The 21618-nt window shown below is 35.0% G+C and overlaps 1 protein-coding gene across 3 annotated transcripts in view; it reads left to right on the top strand.

The window, feature by feature from the left end:
• PRP40C (pre-mRNA-processing protein 40C) overlaps positions 1–21618 on the top strand; it is a 72680-nt gene that overhangs the window by 24611 nt on the left and 26451 nt on the right. For 2 of the 3 annotated variants that reach the window (XR_016110194.1, XM_088979256.1), the window contains exons 8-12: positions 2584–2662; positions 6823–7272; positions 12520–12603; positions 19550–19690; positions 19813–19919. Coding sequence is in view for 2 of the 3 variants with exons in the window: in XM_088979256.1 (XP_088835382.1) it covers positions 2584–2662; positions 6823–7272; positions 12520–12603; positions 19550–19690; positions 19813–19919 (861 nt within the window). In the remaining variant the exon portion in view is untranslated. The remainder of the gene's footprint in view (positions 1–2583; positions 2663–6822; positions 7273–12519; positions 12604–19549; positions 19691–19812; positions 19920–21618) is intronic. The other variant, XM_088979257.1, reaches the window with a different exon arrangement.

Genomic DNA, 21618 nt, shown 5'->3' with positions numbered 1-21618 from the left:
CAACTTGGGGCCAATAGATGTGGGAGACTTCTTGAGGGCAGAAATCTTGGCTGTGATGGAAGGGATCCAAAAAGCCAAGGAGTTGATCATAGAAGGGGACTCAAAGTTGGTAGTTAACTGGCTGCAAAAAGATGAACAGGCTGGTGGAAATTTGCCACTGAAAGGAGGAAGATTAAGTATTTAACACAAGATATAGAATTCAAGTTGCAGTGGGTTAAAAGAAGTGCAAATGCCTTTGCTGATGCTTTGATCAACTCTTCTGGGCTGCTCTGTAATTTCTGTATTCTTCTGTCATCTTGGAGAGAGCTAAGAGAGATTCTCTCTCTCTGAGATGCTCATTTGTATCTTTTTCATTAATATTAACAAAGATTTATAGTTATTGATAAAAAAGACACTGTAAATTTCTCAGTTTAAAGCGGAACCGGGTTCGCATCCTTCTACTTTAACAAATTTGCATGGGGGAATTTTTTTGATGTTGGGTCTGTTGACCTTCATATTCAGCTTGTACAGCTTTCTTTCTTTCTCAAAGTCTCTTACCTATAAAAATAAAGTACGAATCTTGTGAGGTGAAGTCTAAAGTACCGATGGAGTAGCTATGAATACATTTTACAATGGCTTAATAGTACAAGCAAGGTGTTCCCACCTTAGAGAACCTCTTAAGTGAATATTAGCAAGATGAGAGTTTGGTAGGTCTAATTTATCTGTTGTTATTTGGGCTGCGTTTGCAGTGCAAAGGTACATATATGAATGCAAATTTGGTCAATAATGGGTGCAAGCTTGGTTTGGTTTTTCACTGATAAATTTTAGTGACTTGTTTGGTTGTGATGGGTATAAAAACTAATTTTAAGGTTGGAAGAACCTATTTTACATTGATCAACTTCGAGTGCAGAGTTTGTTTCCATTTTTTGGAAGAAAACTTTTCTCTCATTTTGAAAGAAAAGATGGTGAAATACAATATGCTTAAAAATTTCAGTACAAAAATACATTCTTACCAAACACCAGCAAAACAGAACCATAATACAAATTTGTTTGAGTTCTGCATTTACCTTCTTACCAAATGCAGTGCGGTGGTTAGAAATTAGGTTGCTACTTGGGTTGGGCCAACTGAACCCAGCTTGGCAAACTTTAGTTAGGCATAAACTGGATCATGGTTATAGTGGTTTAGGGCTAGCCCTAGGCTTATTTTGAAAACAGATATAAATATACAAGTAACAAAAGGCAATGCAACCCTGGTTGCAGCAGACTGAACAAAAGGCAATGATGTTAAGGTGGTTTGGGCATGTGAATACTGAATAGAGGACCACCTATTCACTACTAAGAAGTGATCTGATGTAAGTTGAAGGATGTAATAAATAGGAAGGAGCAAAAAAAAAGACATGGGTTGGGGTAGTGAGAAATGATTTCAGGGCAGTGTTTTAAAAATGCAAGGTGAGGCGCGTGCCTTTTTCAAGCAAGGTGCAAAAATACAAAAAATTGTAAAAAAATAAAAAATGTCAGAAAAGTAAAAAAATGCCAAAAAATTCAATAAAATATTAATCATACTATTAATAAGAAATATTAATTTAAGTTTTAAAAAACCTATTATTTAAAATTAAAATACATAAACATAACACATGAAGCATATTCAAGTGAAAATTTAAAAATAAAATCAAACATATAAAACATTTTCAAGCATGTAAAATCCACAATGTCTTTTTTTCCTCAATTGCATTAGTTCAATTTGCTAACGTGATGTAAAACATATTACATTCCTGATTCTATGGGCCACCTTTGTGCCATGCCCCTCGAGGCAAGCCCAAACAAGTCCACATTAGGGTTTTAAATCTTAGTTCTCACACAAAAAATAATGATTTTGTAATTTTAATTGCTTTTTAAGAAGATATTTTAGTAGGATGAATGAATGAACAACATTAGCAAATAGGGGGCTCTTGGACTTGTTTGAGCTTGTCTCGAGGGACTAGGTTCAAAAAAAGCAAAAAAGCGTAAAATTTTCGAAAGGCACACGCCTGGGCTAAGGTGCAAGGCACATCAGGTGCACCAGGCGTGCACCTTTTGAAAGTGCTGCACCTAAACCTGGGCGAGGAACCTTCCCTAAAATGCACCTCGCCTGTGTGCCAGGTGCGCCTTTTAAATCACTGTTTCAGGGATCAAAGTAATAATTGATATGGGCCTTAATAAAGTTGAAGTGCAAAGCTGATTCCTTGAAGTCGGGATAACGCTTTATTGATTTGAGTATACAGGTTATAAAATAAATACATATTCAATATTCATAAAAAGTTCTACTATTGATAATAAATTTGAAGTAATTATGGTTTTCTTTTTCTCTATTTGTGTCACAAATAATTGAGTTATTAATCACTAATCATATTGTTTTTCATTTATGCATCACAAATCTCGAGAACTTTTCTTCTATTAGAATTTAAATGTATCTAGGAATTTTCATGTCTTATAATTTGTGGATCTTGTATTGAAGCTGAATTCTCTTTTCACTGTTATTGACTTATAACAAAGTGTAATACCATCTGATAATATAGATTTACAAAATTTGCTGCCTTCAATTGAATCTTTTTTTGGTGTTCCCAGTGAGAAGTTGGTTGGTACAGATTGGGCTTTAGTAACTACAAATGATGGAAAGAAGTATTATTACAATTCCAAAACCAAGGTATGTTTGAATTTGCATTTTTCCCCTTGTTGTGTTGAAGAACACTATTGATGTTTTTTGATTTTTTTTTCTGTGGATCATGAAAACAGAGAATTGGATTCTGTTATTTTTCTCACCATATGCCTTTGTTTCCCATCGAGTATGTATTAGGTTGGCCAGGTGCAAAATGTTAGAGTTATTGTAGGTTGGTCATTGGTGTTTATGAAGATGTTAACTCTAAATATCTTCTTTTGATAGGAAGAAGTGTATTTTAAAAGAAAAAAGAGGTACAGATGATAAGTACAACAGGATAAAGCAAAAAGAACAGGCCTGCTAAAAAAGGACCTAAGCAGTAAAGCTAATCTAAAAAAGGGAAGAAAGGGAAATGTAGAATTACAAAGGATGCCAAAACCACAAAATATAGTTATCCCATTATGTAAGACTTTACAAAGAGATGTCCCACCACTCACCAGGTATGGGCAAAAACCACAAAAAGGATGCTGACACAACCTACCCATTGACATGCTAGGCCCACAGACAAAGACCCTCCTTCACCATGGAAAGAATTATAAAAAAGAAAATGAAAAGAAGGCTGCAATTTAACTTCCTTAAGATATACTCTACTAAATTTGCCATTCAAGTTGAGACTTGAGACCTATCTTTTCACCTTAGCCTTCCTTCACTTCTTTCCACAGAGAGCTGAGCAATATCCTTCTTAAGCTGCTCATTTACTTTTCTGTAGGGATAATTTGTCAGCTATGATACTCAGATATGGTAAGGACATGGATGGATAGGGTATCAGTCTGTCAGATACGATATTTATGCTAAAAATGAAAGTATCAAACATGATACCATTGTATATGTTGAGAATTTAAGACCCTAATGTGGGTTTGTTTGGGCTTCCCTCTGGGGGCTCTGTGGGTTGTAGAACTAGAGTAATGTGTTTAGGAAAGAAATAAAGAGATGAAGTTTCACATGCTTGTCTTATTGAGTGCTTGAATATGTGTTATATGTTATGTTTAATCTTATTTTTACTTTTTTACTTTGAATTCATTTTTATATGTTATATTTATGTATTTTGTTTTGAACTAATATGCTTTTTATAACATTCAATTTTAAGTATGCATTTTTAATTAACATGGTTTTTATTTTTTTTTTCAAATTTTCAGATCTGTTTTTTTTTTTTTACATTTTATACATTTTTTTGAAAAATTTATGCCTTTCTTTGTTGTGCCTTGCGCCTCAGGCGCAAAAAGGCCCTTGTGCTTTTTTTGTGCCTTGCACTTTTAATACACTGGTTGGGCCTAGAAGAACAATAGGTGCTTGCGTCTAGAAATTTGCATGTTGGGCCGGGCAGGGCCAGGCCATAATTGATCATCCCTAAGTACAAGGAGCCTTATGACATTTCAAATTGAGCCATTTTTATTTTTAATTGATTTTTATTATTCTATATGGAATGCAAATGGATGATTTTTATTACTTTTAGTAATTTTACCTTTTCTTTATTAATTTTATTTTTTTAATATTTGTTATTTGTAAATGGAAGTAGAATGCATTTTAATTCTTATTTTATGAAGTACTAATTTCATATTTTTTAACAATTGTGAGATAAAATTATTAGTTTTTAATCTTTTTATTAACTTAAGTAAATTTTATTAATTTTTTGTTATCCCTAAGTGGGTTTTAAATTATAATTATGACAATTAATAAATTGATTTTTAATTAATTTAAACAAAACAATAATTTTTATTATACTTAACTAATATCACTATTTTTAAATGGAACTATTAAGCGTGTCCGCGCTTAGCATGTGGCAATTCTAGATGATGATAATGATAGGAATAATGTATCCAAAATTTTTCTATAAATTCATGTATTTTTTTTAATGTTTTATATTTTTTGTCTTTCACTATTAATTGGATGCATACTGCAAAATCTGGATCTGATTATGTAATCACCTCATATTGGGCTACAAAGTTTTGGGTATCATTGGCAGGCCTACCTATTTGGTTGGACTCTTCTTTTTGTAATGTTTTATCATCTTAGTGGTTACTTTTTTGTTTATTGATAAAAAAAATGTAAGATTTAAAGAGGAGAAATTGAATGAGGTGAAAATTGTAGTTCAAACTACATTTTAAACTTCACAATTGAATAGGGATTAAATTCAAAAACTGGGCATTTTAGTCGAAAGAAAGTTCCACAATTTTATTCATATTTTATAAGTAGTGTAAATATGGAATCATAGATGTGTTCAAATTTTTCTATAATTTTTTATTTCCATGTGTGTAAAAATAATACTGTTATTTACACTTATTTTTTGTTTAATTTGTTAAATGTATGATATTATACATGTGCCCAAATGTTTTTTTTTTGTAAAATTTATATATATATAATTGTTTGTTTTTCATCATTTATTAATTTTTATTATTTAATTATGACATTCAAGGTTGAAAGATTTAACCCAAAACTTGAACTATTGGTCTCTACCAAATTGGAGAATACTTTCATTTTTTGTTAGTTTTAGATTATGCATTTCATTTTCATCATCAATAAAAATAACTCTTGTTTATTACACTTGTTTTTTAATTTGATTAACAAAAATATCATAAATGTGTTTATTTTTTCTACATTTTTGTAATTTTTTATATTTGTTTCTATTTAAAAATTTTATTATCTAACCATGGCTTCATTGGTTGGCTAATTTGATTTGGATGGTTGAATTGCTTAGTCATCATTTGGATAAAGAATGATTTTGCTTTTGAGTAAGTTTTAAAACATATGAATTTGTATTTTTAAAAGTATTGGGCATAGATCTAATTGGTAGCATTTATTAGTGAAAATTAACTTAAACATGAGATTTAATAAGAGAGAATGGGAGTTAATACCATAAACACAAGAGTTAATGAGTGGGGATTAAATGAGGTGAAGAGCATTAATTGAAATTACATTTTCAACCTTCATAATTAGAGATGGACTAAAGAATAAATGAGGGCATTTTAGTCAAGAAGAGTTCCACACCTTATTCGTACTTTCTATAATAGTATAGATTTGAATGTTTGTATCAGTGACTTGTAATTGAATCCCACTTTACACATGCTCTCTCTCTTTCTCATTTTGCAATACAATTGAACAAATAGGCTTATGATGGTAGAGGTGGGCAGTAGTAGGCTTTGGAATATTTAAATGCTCTCTCTCTCTCTCTCTCTCTCTCTCTCGTTAATGATAAGTTCATGACTTTAGTCACTTTTTAGAGAAAAAAATTCAGAAAAAACCACAAAAAATATAGCTGACAGTGTGAACGTCCATGTTTTAATATATTGATATCAAGATTGTGTACAAGTCAAATTATTTCGGAAAGGAAAACAAGGTTTAAAAATAAAAGAATCATATTGAAACAAACTATTTGCATGATACGTATGTATGTAGATGTAAATTGAATCTTTTTATATTGTTATATTGTAAAGCTGGTTAAAAACAATATATTTTGTTTCAAAACGGTAATCCAGTAGATCTCAACCAGGAGATTTACTTGGGTGTGTTGGTGCATTTAAAGGAGATAAATAATTTTTCCAGAAATTAAATATAAAAATATTAAAATTTTAAATAGTTATGTTTAATCTTCCTTTTTGGTTAGATCAGATTGAGAACTATCTTTTCCTATCATTTGTTCTATTTTCCTTTCTCTCATTCTCTCTGAATTATAGTGTGTTAGTAAGTGAATCACATTCAGAATGGTAATCCAGTCATCCATCACAAAATTCCCATTTGTTCTTTTAGGAAAAGATTTTCAAAAAAATTTCTATGATTTTAATGAAATATTGGAAAGTTTGCTGATATTCTAAAATTTTTAAATCTTAGATACTTAATTTACCAATAAAATTGAAATTTCCGCAATATCAGAAATATGAGTGAAAAAGATTCATGAAATGTTTCATATCTTCCCCAAGCAAAATGGGGACATTTCGCTAAACCTCACCAACATTGTCAGCCATGATATAAAGTAAATACTATGATACATATATAAAGATGCAAACTACATGTAATGTTCGGATTTTACATGTTATGCTTGCTATTTTCTGGAAAGGCGGATAAAGTCTAGAAATACTCTTAACTGCTTATATATTGGTTCTTTCTGCTTGCAAACCTCTAAACTTTCTTGCTTGGATGATTGTGTAATCCAGATAAGTAGTTGGCAAGTCCCAATGGAAGTGACAGAACTAAGAAAGAAATATGATGATGATGCTCTGAAAGGAAACACGACGTTGGTTCAAAATTCTGTTGCATTTTCTGAAAAGTTATCTGCTCCTGCAATTAACACGGGTGGTCGTGAGGCCACATCTCTTAGACCTTCAGGTGCAGCAGGGTCATCATCTGCATTGGATTTGATAAAAAAGAAGCTGCAGGACTCCATTGCTCCTGCAACTTCCTCACCTCTTCCAACTTCTTCAGGACCAACCACAGCAGACTTGAATGGGTCAAGACCTGTAGAGGCTGCAGTCAAGGGCCTGCAGAGTGAGAACAAGGATAAAGTAAAGGATATTATTGGGGATGGGAATATCTCTGATTCATCTTCAGATTCTGAAGATGAGGATAGTGGGCCTTCCAAGGAGGAGTGCATTATCCAGTTCAAGGTATTTTGGCTGTTTATATTCATGTGAAATTCATTAATGTATATCTTATGTCCTTAGTCTTTTGACTTCTCACTTTATAAGAGTCTAGCTGTGGCTAATATCAAGTACTGCAAATGGGCTGGATTGAATTTTCTTTGGTCTTTGGCATTAAGAACCTTGGTGAAGCCTGGCCTGTGGCAGGTCAGCCCAAAAGAGCATCATTCTTTGTTGCCTCTCTCCTAAGCAGAATTGTTACTCATTGATACTTGAATTAGTAATTTGAGGTGGTAGTTGATTTCGGGTTGAGCTATAATCCACAAATTTAACCCATGCACCTAACATTCATTTACATTTAACCTAAATGGTGGGAAGAGAGAAGACCAGTCTCATCGTGCTCCTATCCTTAATTTTTTTGATCAATAACAATAAGCTTTATGAAAGATGTGAAACTTTAATTACAAGAGGGGGAGGTAAAATGTCTTAACTCCTATTCTTAAATTAGTGGGTACACATTACCTAATCCTAACCCATCCATTTAAATTGGACAGTTTGAGTTTGCCACCATTTGTTCCTATCCTGTTCCTATCCAGTCCACCCTTCCCAAGACCTCATATAGCTGGGACCAATATTGGGTAATGGCCTTTTTTAGTTCGAGCTTGCCTTGAGGTTGTGCTGCTTTACTTGGGTCCTTTTGGATTCAGAGACTCTTTTAGGGCAGATCTATTAGCTGCTGTACAAGGGGTGCAATTTGCATACCAATTGGGGGTAGAACAGCTAATAATTGAAGGGGATTCCAAGGTGGTGGTGGGCTGGCTGAAAAACCCTGAGGATACCATTTGTTGCTACAAAAATGAAATTAAGAAATTTAATTGGCTGACAAGGAATATGTTGGTTTCTATACAGTAGGTGGGGAAATCAGCAAATGCTATGGCTGATGTGTTAGCCAAGCAAGGGGTAAGTAGGGAAGAAATATTTTGGGCTCAGCTGTGATTTCTGTAATTTTTTAGTGTACTTGTAAGCTGCTAGGAGGGGCTGCAGCTCGCACCTCTTCATGGGATGTACGGAATTGCAATTCTAAATCAGGTTCTGAATTAATAAAAATTTTACTATTACTTATAAAAAGATGATGATTTCATTAATCAAAGAAGATAAGCTGTTACCCTTGGAGAGGTGCGAGGTGCAGCCTCTCCTAAACATTACAGTGAAACAAGAGCAACTAGAAAAATTACAAACTTGCCCAGAAAAGCTCTTCCCTAGATACCCCTTGTTTGGCTAGCAAGTCAGCCAAAGCATTTTCTGACCTATCTAGACCTGGCAAAAAGGTGACCCAACCCGCGAACCTGACTCGACCCAGCCCAGGAAAGCCCAGGAAAAACTGGGTTGGGTTGGGTTAGGTCATGGGTCAACCCGCTGACCCGATTGTCAAGTCTAATTGGGGCTATTTATGCATTGTTAGAACTTTCCACTCTTTAATTTTTTTTCTATTTAGTCTTTAGTTTGTTAAATGTTCAAGTTTTTTTATTTTATATTTGGAATTTTAAGGTTAATTCCTTTAATTTTGTCATTTTTCATATAGTTTTTCTTTTTTTTTTTTTTAAATTCAGTTATTTTTTGGGATGATCGAATTGACCCATGGGTCAACCCTAACCCGAACATTTAGGGTTAGGGTCTAGCATTTGATAACCCAACCCAAAATTTAACCCGGCCCGAAATCAACCCGAAGTGTCTTGACCCAACTTGAACCCGACCGACCCAACCCAATTGCTAGGTCTAGACCTACCCACCCATTGGACTCTAATAGTCATGTGTCTTGTTAACCATTTAACTTTTTTCATAAGATCCCTATAGCACCAAGAAGCTGAATCTGGGTCTGGCAACCAACCCACAATCACTTTGGAGTCCCCTTCAACAAGTAATTTCTCTATCCCAAGTTGGTTGGCAATCTGAGTTCCTTGTACAACAGCCAGCAACTCAGCCCTTGTAAAGTCACCTACTCCCACTGGTCCTAAAAACAGTGATAAGATATTGCACTCCTGAGTTCTAGTGATTTAAAAAGGCTCGCCTAATCGCACAGGCAAGGCACATTTTAGGGTAAGCGCCTCACCCAGGTCCTAGGTGCAATACTTTCAAAAGGCACACAAAGGCAATTGATAAAATATCTTCTTAAAAGGCAGCTCAAATTATAAAATCATTATTTTTTTGTGTGAAAATTAAGAATTTAAGACCCTAATATGGACTTGTTTGGGCTTGCCTCGAGGGGTATGGCACAAAGGTGGCTCGTAGAATTAGGAACGTAATATGTTTTACATCACATTGGCTACTTGAAGTAATTCGAGGAAAAAAAGGAGATTGTTGGTTTTACATGCTTGAAAATGTTTTTTATGTTTGATTTTGTTTTTAAATTTTCATCTGAATACGCTTTACTTATTATGTTTATGTATTTTAATTTTAGATAAAAGGGTTTTTAAAACATTTTTTTTTTGCATTTTGACCCTTTTTTTTAAATTTTTTATGATTTGTTTTTTGTGTTTTTGTGCCTTGCGCCTCGGGTGCAAATTGGCCCTTGTGCCTTTTTTGCGCCTCGCGCTTTTAAAACACTTTAATTCTCAAGACTCCTCCAATCCTTGACAATCCCAGATTGCCATGGCTACTCCCACCAAAATTCAGTTTTATAAAACATTCCAGAGGTGGTGCCCAAACTACTGCAGATTTATTTTTCTTAGTGGACATGTTAGCTATTACAACCCAATTTCCCCAAAAGTCAGCAAAGGAAAATGGGGTAAAGGAGACTTATAAAAAAAATGGGGTAAAGGAGTCTAGGGTTCTTAGCCAATGTATAGCTCTAGTTAAAATTTATTCCTTCACTGCTGAAATGGTTCCCTCCCTGTCAAGAAAGATTCTGGAATTCCTTTCTTCCCAAATAGTCCACAAAATGGCTGCTCTGAGGCATCTCCACATGCATCCCTCGTTTTTTGTTGGCTAGACAAAGGTGGACGAGCTAAAAAACAGTTTTACTTCTGGTGGTAGTGTCCACTTGCAACCAAATAAATTAAACATCTAATCGCACAAAGCTGTAACAAAGGGGCGGGAAATCAGTAAGTGTTAGCAGTCCTCACTATGAGTTTTGCACAAAATACACAAGTTTGGGGATAGACACACAAAAAAGGCCTTCTCTTTTGCAAATTTTCCAAAGTATTAATCTTATGGTACACTTCCCAACAAAAGACAACTATTTTGGGGGGAATAGGCTTGGTCCAAACTTCTCTCACAGGGAATGACCCAGGCATGTTACTAGAACACAGGGATTTGAAAAAAAAAGAAGCACAGGTAAAAGAGCCTTGGGAAGCAGGGTCCCTAACTCTCTTATCGAAAGAAGAAGGGTCTAAACAAACACTACCAAGAAAAGAGAGCAAATCAGTGATACAAGGAAGTTCTGCCTCCCGCAAACTTCTACGAAATCCAAAATCCCATCTCAAAGAAAGAGGGAGGACGGGAGGGATAGAAAAGATGTAATAAGCTCTTTTTTATAAAGGGGAAGAGCGTAAAGAGAGGGGAAGAGATCTTTGAGAGGTAAATTACCCACCCAAGTATCTTCCCAAAAAAGAACTAGATTGCCTGAACAAGCATCATACCTTACATATTGGAGAAACTTGGGAAGAATGCTGTGTGTTGCTTTCCAAGGAGATGATTGCATAGCCTGACGTGATATTTCGACATCCCAACCTAAATCAGAACAACCATGAATGCTAACCACCACTCTATGCCATAAACTCTCTCTCTCCACTGGCAATCTCCATAGCCATTTCCCCAACAATGCTTCATTTTTAAGAGCCAAATTCCCTAAACCTAGTCCCCCTCCCTCTTTGCTTTGACTCATTTTCTCCCAACTAATTAGATGGTCCTTCTTACCCCCTGGTTCCCACAGAAAATCCGTCATCATCTTTTCCAATTTTCTAGCCTTCCTAGAGGGAATCTTGAAAACATAAAGGAAGTATATTGGAAGATTGGTAAGCGTGGCCCTAATCAAGGTTACCCCCCCCCCCCCCCCAAAGAAATGTAATTCTTTTTCTATGTTTCCAGTCTTTTTTTCAAACTTCTCCACAACTGGATTCCAAAAACTACTTTCCTTAGGATTCCCACCCAAAGGTAATTCCAAAAACTACTTCTCCACAATTTGAGAATGAATCACTTCTCCATCTATCTCTAATTTAGCCACAAAAATTTTCCACTTCCTCCCATTAGCTACTGCATGAAATATTTGTTGTTTCCATCACCTTCTTTAATCCACTTGTACCTTGACTTTTGCCTCCAAGAGATTGCCACCATTGTCCCTAATGAAAAATGAAACACCCATATGCATTGTGTGGGTTCAACCAGGTTGGATTACATTTTGCCACTCCTAATACTTAGGTTTTGAAGATGTGCCATCTTATATTCAAATGAATATAATGCATTAAAAGAAACCAAAGCTATCACACCTCCACTTCTTTTTATAACCTGTTATTATTATATCACAATAAACAAATTTGGAGGCTTTCGAACTTCTGTACTGAGTTCTTGCTAAACAGGGGGTATTGAGGGAACATCTGTACTGGGCAAGGGCAACATTGTAATGTATTTGGTGTAGTTTTTACACTCACACTCAAACTCAAGGGAGGTTGCACCTTGTGCCTCTCCTTGAGGTTCTTGTAACATTTCTGCTATATCATTAATAAATAATTTCTTATTCATAAAAAAAGAATTTCTGTATTGTGTTAATATATGATGGGGGAACGTGGTAAAATGCTTCTTCCACTTTTATACAGAACATTTTTATTATTAAAAAACCAACTTTAAGGGTAAGAGCGTAGGTGGCGTACTGCTCCTCTATAAAGTGCAATAGATGCATTGCCTCGTATGCCTAATGCCTCCATACTGTAGGTGTACCCTCAGGCATCTCTACGGCTCCACTATGTACCTCCAGGCATGTCTCCATCACCTTTTAAAACCCTGGTTATGATACAAACATTTCACACTGAGTTTCATTTTCCTGCAAGAGATTTATTAAGCAGTCATTTTTTTATATGCTTTTTCCCTGAAAGGATAGAAGTTCCCTGTCCTATATGAAGTTTATGTATGCAATGCATACATAGTATCTCAAAAAACACATGCTGCAGAGTTGATGCTCTTATCCTTGTTTGTCTTTAAGATCTCTTGTTTTGTATGCTTAACAATTTTTTATTTCTCTAAAAGTGAATAAATAATTGATCATACCTATCAAATTTGCAGGAGATGCTTAAAGAACGCGGAGTGGCGCCATTTTCGAAATGGGAGAAGGAATTGCCAAAGATAGTTTTTGATCCACGTTTTAAGGTTTGTTGAGTCTAAAGATTATGAATTATTTAGTACGGGAATTTTGGGCCTTTCCTACCACTGGAACTCCATGAAACAGGTTTGTTGAACTCATGTATTTTGTTAAGTTGTGATGGGGGAATTTATTTTGTCTATTTTCTGTAATAGTCATTTGTTGCTTCTAGTATTCTATAATTCAGTTATTGAGTGTGCTTTGAAGTACTTGTGTTTGCATATCAGAATTTTCCGTGAAAGCTTGGAAGGTCCAATGCCTCTTTTAGGGGCAAGTTAGTTATTGTTATTTTTTTTTTATTTTTGAAAATTCTGCCCTAGAAAAAATATGTATGAAAAGAAGTCATGTCCTTATTGGAAATTTCACTTGTATTTGTCCCCTTTGTGAATGCGTTTCGCTGCAAGCGTCCAATATAGAAATTCTTGGTGTATACAATCAGGTGTGGTGGATAAGAAGGATATCCGTGCTGCATACCACAATTCAACTCAACTCAAATCAATAGAACCTTCTTCATCTGGTGTCAGATACGGGAATTCTTTTCTGCCACTTTGCTCTATTCAGTGCTATATCCATTGTTACATTTATGGAGAAATGATTAGCTGAATGCAATAGTTGTTCAGTGGGCTGTGGAACCAATGATAACACTTAATGCATTAATAAAACACACGGGCCCACAATCATTTAACCTCTAACTGTGGGCCCCATGTATTTTACCACCGGCATGGGGCTTCAGTGAATTAAGATGGTTATCTCTGAACTGTTCAGTAGAAAAAAAATTGTCATGTACAATGTGCAGAGCTTCCCCTTTGACCAGTCATTGGTTGTTTGTTTCTGTTTAGGCTATATGCAGGTCTTCCAATTGCTCTTGTGTAGGGATATTGATTTTGTTTTCATTATCGGTGGGATTCCTTTGCCACTTGATACAACTCAATCTTTGGGTTAACTTCATCTTTTCTTGTTGTTCAATGTATTTTTTTTGTTGGTATTTTGTTCGAAAACAGATGCTACCATATGCTCATTTGATTTTTCTGAGCTTTTATTGAATAGCTGTTCTAAAGTGTTCCTCTTGTGGTGACATACATATATGCATATGCGTGGATCTTGGTGCAGAAATTTCATTTTTTTTTCTAATTTACTAGTATAAAAATGTAGTTTAAGCTTAGTGACCATTTGGACAATAAGTTGATATTCGAAGAAGACTTGTGTATTGTTGGATTGTGCTACCCTTTTTGTTTGGTAAGCTAAATTTGTTAAATAACAAGGAAAAACCTAATATTTGGAGGAGGAACTGGACAAAGTAAAGACCTCATATAACCACATTACACAAAATGATCTTTTCCCATGGTCTCCCATATTACAAAAAAATTCAAGCAACACCTGAATAAGTTGAAATTTTCAGTTCATTCTACTTGGAATCCAGTCATTGGAAGATTGAGAGAAAGGTTTGGGATGTTAAATTGTGTTGGATTGAAATTTTTAGTTCATTCTACTTGGAATCCAGTCATTAGAGGAGAATTAGCTTACAGAGGGTGGAAATGGAAAATTTTCAGTCAAGTCAAGTGTTGTTGTGAAGCACTTAATAATAATCAGGTGGAACAATTTCCTTTGATGGGGGCTTGGGGCAATCCTGTTACCCCAAGGGTTGAATAATTAATATAGTTATTATTGTTTTTGAATAATATTTTGACAGTTGATCTTTTTTTTTAGAGAGGAATCTCTTGTTAGACAAGAGCTGGGGGGGGGGTACATGAGATGATATACAGGAGGGCTTAGTAGTAGCAAAATGAAAAGCCCAATCAATCAAATGGTAAAATGTTTGCATTATACAAAAGATCCCTTCCATCCCTATTTTAGCTATTGAGGGTGCAGTCTGATTTTGATCTCTAGGAATCCATCAGAATCTGCAATTATGAAATCTGAAATGTCAGCTATTCCATGAAGGAAAAATTGCTAGGACTTTGTTGTACAGTTTACAACCTGTCAGGTCTTTGTTTTCTTTGCAGAAATTTTGAGGTTGTGATGCATTTATTTTTACAATGAAATCCAGTGGACTTATATGGTCCTGCTTTTTTCACGTACCTGCGAGGCTAGAAGATCATAATTCAGACAGATAAATTTGAGAGTTTTTCCCTGGTACCTATAGCTGTGGGTAAAAAAGTAAAGATAATATGGAATGGTTGCTGCCTTGCTGGCTTATGCTGAATTTAAAGGCCTTCAGCATTGTCTTTAGGATCTGATTTTCTGATGATTTGAGGCTTAGACTTTGTATTGGAAGATGATTAATTTCTTTTGTAATTTGTTAGGAATTTGCTTTCTTTTTAGGTGATACTCTTCACCTATTGTAGTAATTTTTTATCACTATTTTTTAAGTATTTCATCACCATCATCATCATCGTCTTTGTCGTCGTCTAAGCCTTATCCCAACTATGTGGGGTAGGCTACATGAGTTCTGTTTCGCCATTCTGTTCTGTTTAATGCCATATCCATTGTTAAATTATGTGCTTAAATATCTTACTACTTTGATCCATGTCCTTTTTGATCTACTCCTAACCCTTCAACTTGCAACAAATCACTTCTTCTTATGGGTACTGTGAATGGTGTTCTAAGCACATGACTAAAGCATCTTAGTCTACTTTCTCTGCTATTACCACCTATTGGATTTACTTCTACATTTCTTCTAATGACTTCAGCTTTGACTCTATCCTTTGTAGTTTTTCAACTCATCAATCTCAGCATATGTGCTTCTGCCACGCTTGTTTTTTGGACATGTTGTTTCTTGACTGCCCAACACTTTGTTTCTTTTGATGAATTAATGAAAGTGTTATTGATAAAAAAAAAAAAATGAACTGTTTCATAGAGTTTTCCTTTCAGTCAAGGTGGCATTCACTTATCATATAAAATTTCAGAATGCACCCCTCTATTTTGGCCATCCTTCTCTAATTCTATGGGTGATGTCCTCTTCAATCTTTTCCTTGTCATTAAATTATCAAACCAAGGTAATGGAAAATGTCATAATGAATCCTAAGTGTCTCCTGATTTGCACTCTTATTGTTAGCAAATTTTCATATCTTATATTTTGTTTTAGTCCTGATTTTAAAAACTCTTGTTCCTAAAGTATTTATCCATAAAGGCATAAACTTAATTGGTTTTTGATCAACCACTAAATCTTTTATTAGAAAATTTAGAAACAGATACAAGAAAGCAAGGGGAGTGGTAAACCCTCTTAACCCTTCCAAGAAAGTTCAAATTACAACATTGCTCAAAATAAACTTCCCCTTTGCACCCTTTGTTTTCCAAGTGTATCTGTAAAGAAATTAGCACCTCTCTTTATCCATTGTCGCTTTAGCTCAAAGTCCTGGTCAACCACTTAAACTTCCTTTTTTCGTTCAAGTTTCCAAATTCCATTATGTTCTTTTTGTAGCCAATCTATGACCAACTTTGTGTCACCTTCAACAATCAATCTTCTAAAAGATCCTCCACCAATAGGACCTGAAAATAGAGCAATAACTTTCCCTCCTTCCTCCCTAAAAGATCCTCCTATACTTGAAGGACCCAGGTTACCTTCATTTCTTCTATCAAAATTCAACTTAGTGAAACCGACATTCGGTTGGTACTGAAGTGGAGAAGTCATAGTTTTGAGGGGGGCTGAATTAGGCATCCTTCCAGTTCTTAAACAAATTATTTGTAGAAATACCCTCAAATAAGTGCAAAGACATCACTCTATGAACCACCCTTACATCAACGGTTTCAAAGATGGCTTCTCTACTTCTTTCCTTAAAAAAAAGTCCTATGTTTCCTTTCTTCCCAAATTGTCCAACAAATAGCAGCTCCTGCAGATCTCCACAATATTCCACCCCTCTTCTTTGAAGTTTGAACACTTGATAGAAGAGCAAGCAAACAAGCTTTGTACATTTGGCGGGGGGTCCATCAAAACCAAACAATGGATGAAACCAATCCCAAATCACTTAAACAAAAGGGCAAGAGATTAATAAGTGATAGCAACGTTCACTATTAGCCTTACAAAGGTTGCACTAATTCGGGGATAAACACCAATTAGATCATTTTCTTTGGAGCAAATCACAAGTGTTGCACTTTTATAGGAAAGCTTCCCAACAGAAAGCTCCCATCCTAGGTGGAATTGGTTTATCCCAAACATCCTTTACTGAAAAGGTTGCCCAAGGATATTAGTGGGTTGAACATTACCCTTTTATCAGAGCAAGATCTAATGTCGTTTTTTATCAGCATGAAATTGATTTTATTAATTAATTACATGTAAGATAACAGTACAGTTTGATGACCATAAAGTCATCCCAAGTAATGTTTGCTAGGTCACGTAGAAGCCAAAAACAACTGCTGCCTTTCCGCTCCTTGCTTAGCAAGGGAATTGGCTAGCCAGGTGTGCATGGTTCGGTTCTGTTCGGTTCCATGGCAGAACCTGGAACCTACCATATAGGGGTCGGTTCCAGGTTTTTGGAAGGAACCTTCCCTGTGAAGGTCGGTTCTAGTCTTGGTGGTTCTGGGGTTGGTTCCAGGGTCTACCCGTGGAACCTGTTCTTTATTTATTAAATTGAGTAATTTAATATGTAGATTATCATAATATAGATGTAGTTCAAAAGTTGTCATTATAATTTACATTTTGTAAGTATTACCTTTTACATTATTTATTATACGCATTCAAATGTTGAAATAAAAACAAACGATCAGAACACTTAAGTAACTAAATGGTCAAGTGAGACCATGGCTTTTGTAACCATGAGTGCTTGGGTTCAAATCTTTACATCCTTAAAAATATTTTGGGGTTTATTTCATGGCAAGTTTGGTTCCAAGGCCGGCCCATCGGGTCGGTTTGGGTAGGGTAAACCTCTAGACCTTGGAATCGATTTGGTGGGGGTTGGTTTGAAGAATTTGGAACCCGACCCTACCCTGTAAAAGATTGGGTAACATTGGTTCAAGGCCAGTTGGAGGTCGGTTCTGGGTAGAACCCCTATCCATTTGCACTCCTTACCCACTTGAAATCAGCATTTTGTTCTCTTGCAATCCTTTCAACTTCCCTGCAAGCATTCTTGAGAGTCCAAGGGATATGTTTGTTACATCTCGCCCAATAAATAGCTACTTTTGAATCCCCTTCCAGTTCTATCTGTGTGAAACCCAATTGCTTTGCCAACCAGAGACCATGTAGTTGAGCCAACAATTCAGCCTTCACAGAATTAGCTACTCCAATTTGTCCTGAATAAATGTCTAATATCTTGCCTTCCAAATTGCTGATTGCTCCACCTATTCCTGCCATACCTGGGTTGCCCATGGAGCTTCCATCAAAGTTCAACTTTACTTTGCTGCCTTGTGGGGGTTTCACCTCCAATCTTATTCTTTCTTTTTCTCTAGAGGATTGTGCTACCTCCTTCCATGCCCTTAGGATATCATTAATTGTGGAGTTCTGAAAGCACTCCATGGTTTTAATCCAAAACACAACCTTCATTTTTATGGCCTCTATTACATCCTTCACAGTTCTACTCTTTCAATTGAATATTCTACTGTTCCTCTCTTCCCAAACCAACAAAACATTTGCTGCCCAAGGTTTAAAAAAGTCACAGCGTATTGGCCTGTATTGGCCAATATGTATTGTTTCCAGCGATATCCCAATAAACAAAACGCTAAAAATCCAGTAGTTTTGTTCCTTTTCGTATGTTTCAGATAGATACAGACCCGTATTGGGTCGTTTTGGATTGATACAGGACAGGTATAGACCGATATTTTGAATGTATCGGCCGATACATATTGTAATATTAGATTCTCTCTCTCTCTCTCATATATAAGCCTATTTAATAATTTGTTCTCTCTCTAGTAATTCCTACATTTAAGGACACGCCCTAAATAACTCTTAATCCCCCATAATTATTACCTCTCTCTTAATAACTCCTTTTCTCTCTTAATTATTTACTACATTTAAGACAATGTTCAAATTCAAAATTTAATTAAATTCACCATTAAAGCAATAAATTTGAAGTTGACTTGTCATTAAACCTACTTATTTAAAACTACAAATAAGAGAGGTAAGGAGAATTGAACCCTGGTAATTTGATTGTAATAAACATAAACAAACCACTATGCCATATTCAATTGTTGATTATAATTGTATGCATTTTTATTCTTAAGAAAATATTTTTCTTCTTAACGGATGTTCATTAATTAATGTTAAAATTGATTATTATAATTTATATACTAATAAATATAAATTATCTTCAACAATTACCATTTTGTCCCTATATCTCACATTTTATATAAACTAATGTGGTATGGGTTTGTATGTTTAAATAACTTGTTTTCTTTATAAGTGTTTAAATAACTTTATTAAGGCCATATAAAACTTATATTTATTGTTATTAATGCATTTTTTAATATTTATATAAGCTCCCTAATGTATCTATGCGTATCTTGATTTTTTATACGTACATATCCCAAAACGTCTCTTAAAATTGTCTTTCTAATACACCTTACGTTTCTGATACTTTGAACCTTTTTGCTGCCTTTGTTGGATCTAATATTGTTGTTGCACCAAATTTGCTGCTGATGTCTTCATTACATGATTTCAACACCTGTATGGATGAGCAGTGACTCTCCATCAAATGTAGATTCTTTTATGGTCGAAAAGAAGATAGTTAGGTGCATTATGCACTGATGTGGATACTGAAGCAAGAAAGAATACATGGAGAAACAAATAAGTTTTCCATTCCTACAATAATCAGAACTTTTGGGTGATAGGATATATTGATATTGTTTGAGCTTTATATATATGTATATTTGTATGGGTGTTTTAAGAATAGGGTTTTAGATTTTCCAGCAATTTTCCATTGTTTCAAAATTACTATTTACAGAACCTTGGACTTATGATTTATAATATTGTTCGAGGTGGTTTATTTTAACTTTTTCTAACATGAAAATTTTATATGGTTTCAGGCTGTGCCAGGCTATTCTGCTCGTAGAGCATTGTTTGAACACTATGTTCGAACACGAGCTGAGGAGGAACGAAAAGAAAAACGTGCAGCTCAGAAAGCTGCAATTGAAGGCTTCAAGCAGTTGCTAGAAGAAGCTTCAGAGGTTATTAATTGATTATACTTATCCACTGTCCTGATTCCTTCAAAAAAGTTACATTTTGGAATCTTTTGGTTTAAAATACATAGAGATTTGACACTTATTTCCAACTATCTTACATTTCTCAGGATATTGACCACAGAACTGATTATCAGACATTCAAAATGAAATGGGGCAGTGATCCCCGATTTGAGGCCTTGGACCGCAAGGAGAGGGAGCTTCTATTGAATGAAAGGTATTACTTAGTTCAGAGTGCTTGACTTCCATTTTGTATGAGATGTTTGCATCTATAAATCAGCTAATGACCTTGCTGACCCTTTTGTGAGAGACTGGGTGTGGAGTGCTGCTTTAGAATTGCATCGGGGGTGGGGGTGCTATGAATTTTTTTAAGTAAAAAACATGTATCCTAGGGTAGTTTCCAAGGCTTCATAACCATATTTCCTTAACATTATCCATAATTTTCATAAGAAAAGTATAAACTCCATGTTAAAGTATAGAAAATCAACATATTCCAACATATTCATGAGAAGAAAAAGAAGAAAAGAAAATTAAAAAATTATAGGGGCTGAACCCCTATTTCTGTTATAGGAAAAGAAGAAAAGAAAAGGTGGAAGAAGAGAAAATGTGTTGATTAGACAACATTTTAAGTTATTCCTTACTTAGTGAAGGCTTTGAGTGTTCAATATAGCATTCAACAATGCTTGTGTTGATTAAACCTTAACAAATTAGAAGATAATAAAAAGAAATTAGTATATAAACACAAAAAATGAATATTCTAGTTTATATTTGTTACCTCAAAAAATTAAGAATATAAAAGTTTTTTATAACACACTATAGAAAACTGTTTGCCGATTAGGCGAGGTGAGCCTTCAAGGGCACCTTGTCGCCTAGGCGGGCGCCTAGGCATCGCCTTGACAACTATGGAAACGCCTAGGTGACAAAGCACCTTTGTAGGCTTGCCTCGCCTAATTGCCAAGCAGTTTAGTATACTGTGTTATAAAATACTTTTATATTTCTATTTTTTTTTGAGATTATAATTAGAAAATAGACACATTACTAAACTAAAATATTCATTTTGTGTGTTTATATACTAACTTCTTTGTATTATTTTCTTATTTGTTAGGGTTTAATAAATACATACGTTGCTAATTGTTGTATTGAACCCTCAAAGACTTCAAAACCTGAACCAACAAGTAAGGAAGAACTTAAAATTTTGATCCTTCAAAAACTTCTTGTTTTGCTTCTTTTACTAGAACAAAAATAGGGCTTCTGCCCCTCAAATTTTTTATTTTTCTTTTCTTTCTTCTTTTTCTTCTCATGAATATGTTGATTTTCTATACCTAAACATGAAATTTATGCTTTTCTTTTGAAAATTATGGATAGTTATTATTGAAATATGGTTATGGAACCTCGGGAACTACCCTAGGATATATGTTTTTGTTTTAAAAAAACCATTTCCTAGGCGACAAGGCGCCCCTTTGTCACCTACTTTCACCTTGGTGTCTTGAAAGCTATGGGTATTTTGGTGTAATGGCATAGTCTTGGGCTGACAAGCCTAAGAATGCTGGTTTGTGGCTTAGAGCAGCTGCTTTGTGCAAAATTCTTCAAAGATTAGGTTTCTATCCAGTCCATTCATATCAAGGCCCTAGACAGCCAAGAGCAACATTTGGTAATGGCCATTGGCCTCTGACTTAAGTCTGTCTTCTTTTGCACGTTATTAATAAATCTCCCTTGATAGTTTTTGTTGGAAGGTGGTAATGGCCATTAGACCGGTTCCTCCTAGGGTTGGTAGTTTTTGTTGGGAAGCCTATTTGGAAAGATTCAACACTGGGGATTTGCTCCAAAAGAAGAGACCCAATACTTGTTTGTCACCTCATTGTTGTGTTCTTTGCAAAGCGGGCGGGGAGACTGGTTTTCACTTACTGGTGTCTTGC

The sequence above is a fragment of the Nelumbo lutea genome, chromosome 3, assembly GCF_056320005.1.
Source record: "Nelumbo lutea isolate HS-2025 chromosome 3, American lotus-T2T, whole genome shotgun sequence".
NCBI lineage: Eukaryota > Viridiplantae > Streptophyta > Magnoliopsida > Proteales > Nelumbonaceae > Nelumbo > Nelumbo lutea.
This window is presented reverse-complemented; position numbering and strand designations above follow the sequence as displayed.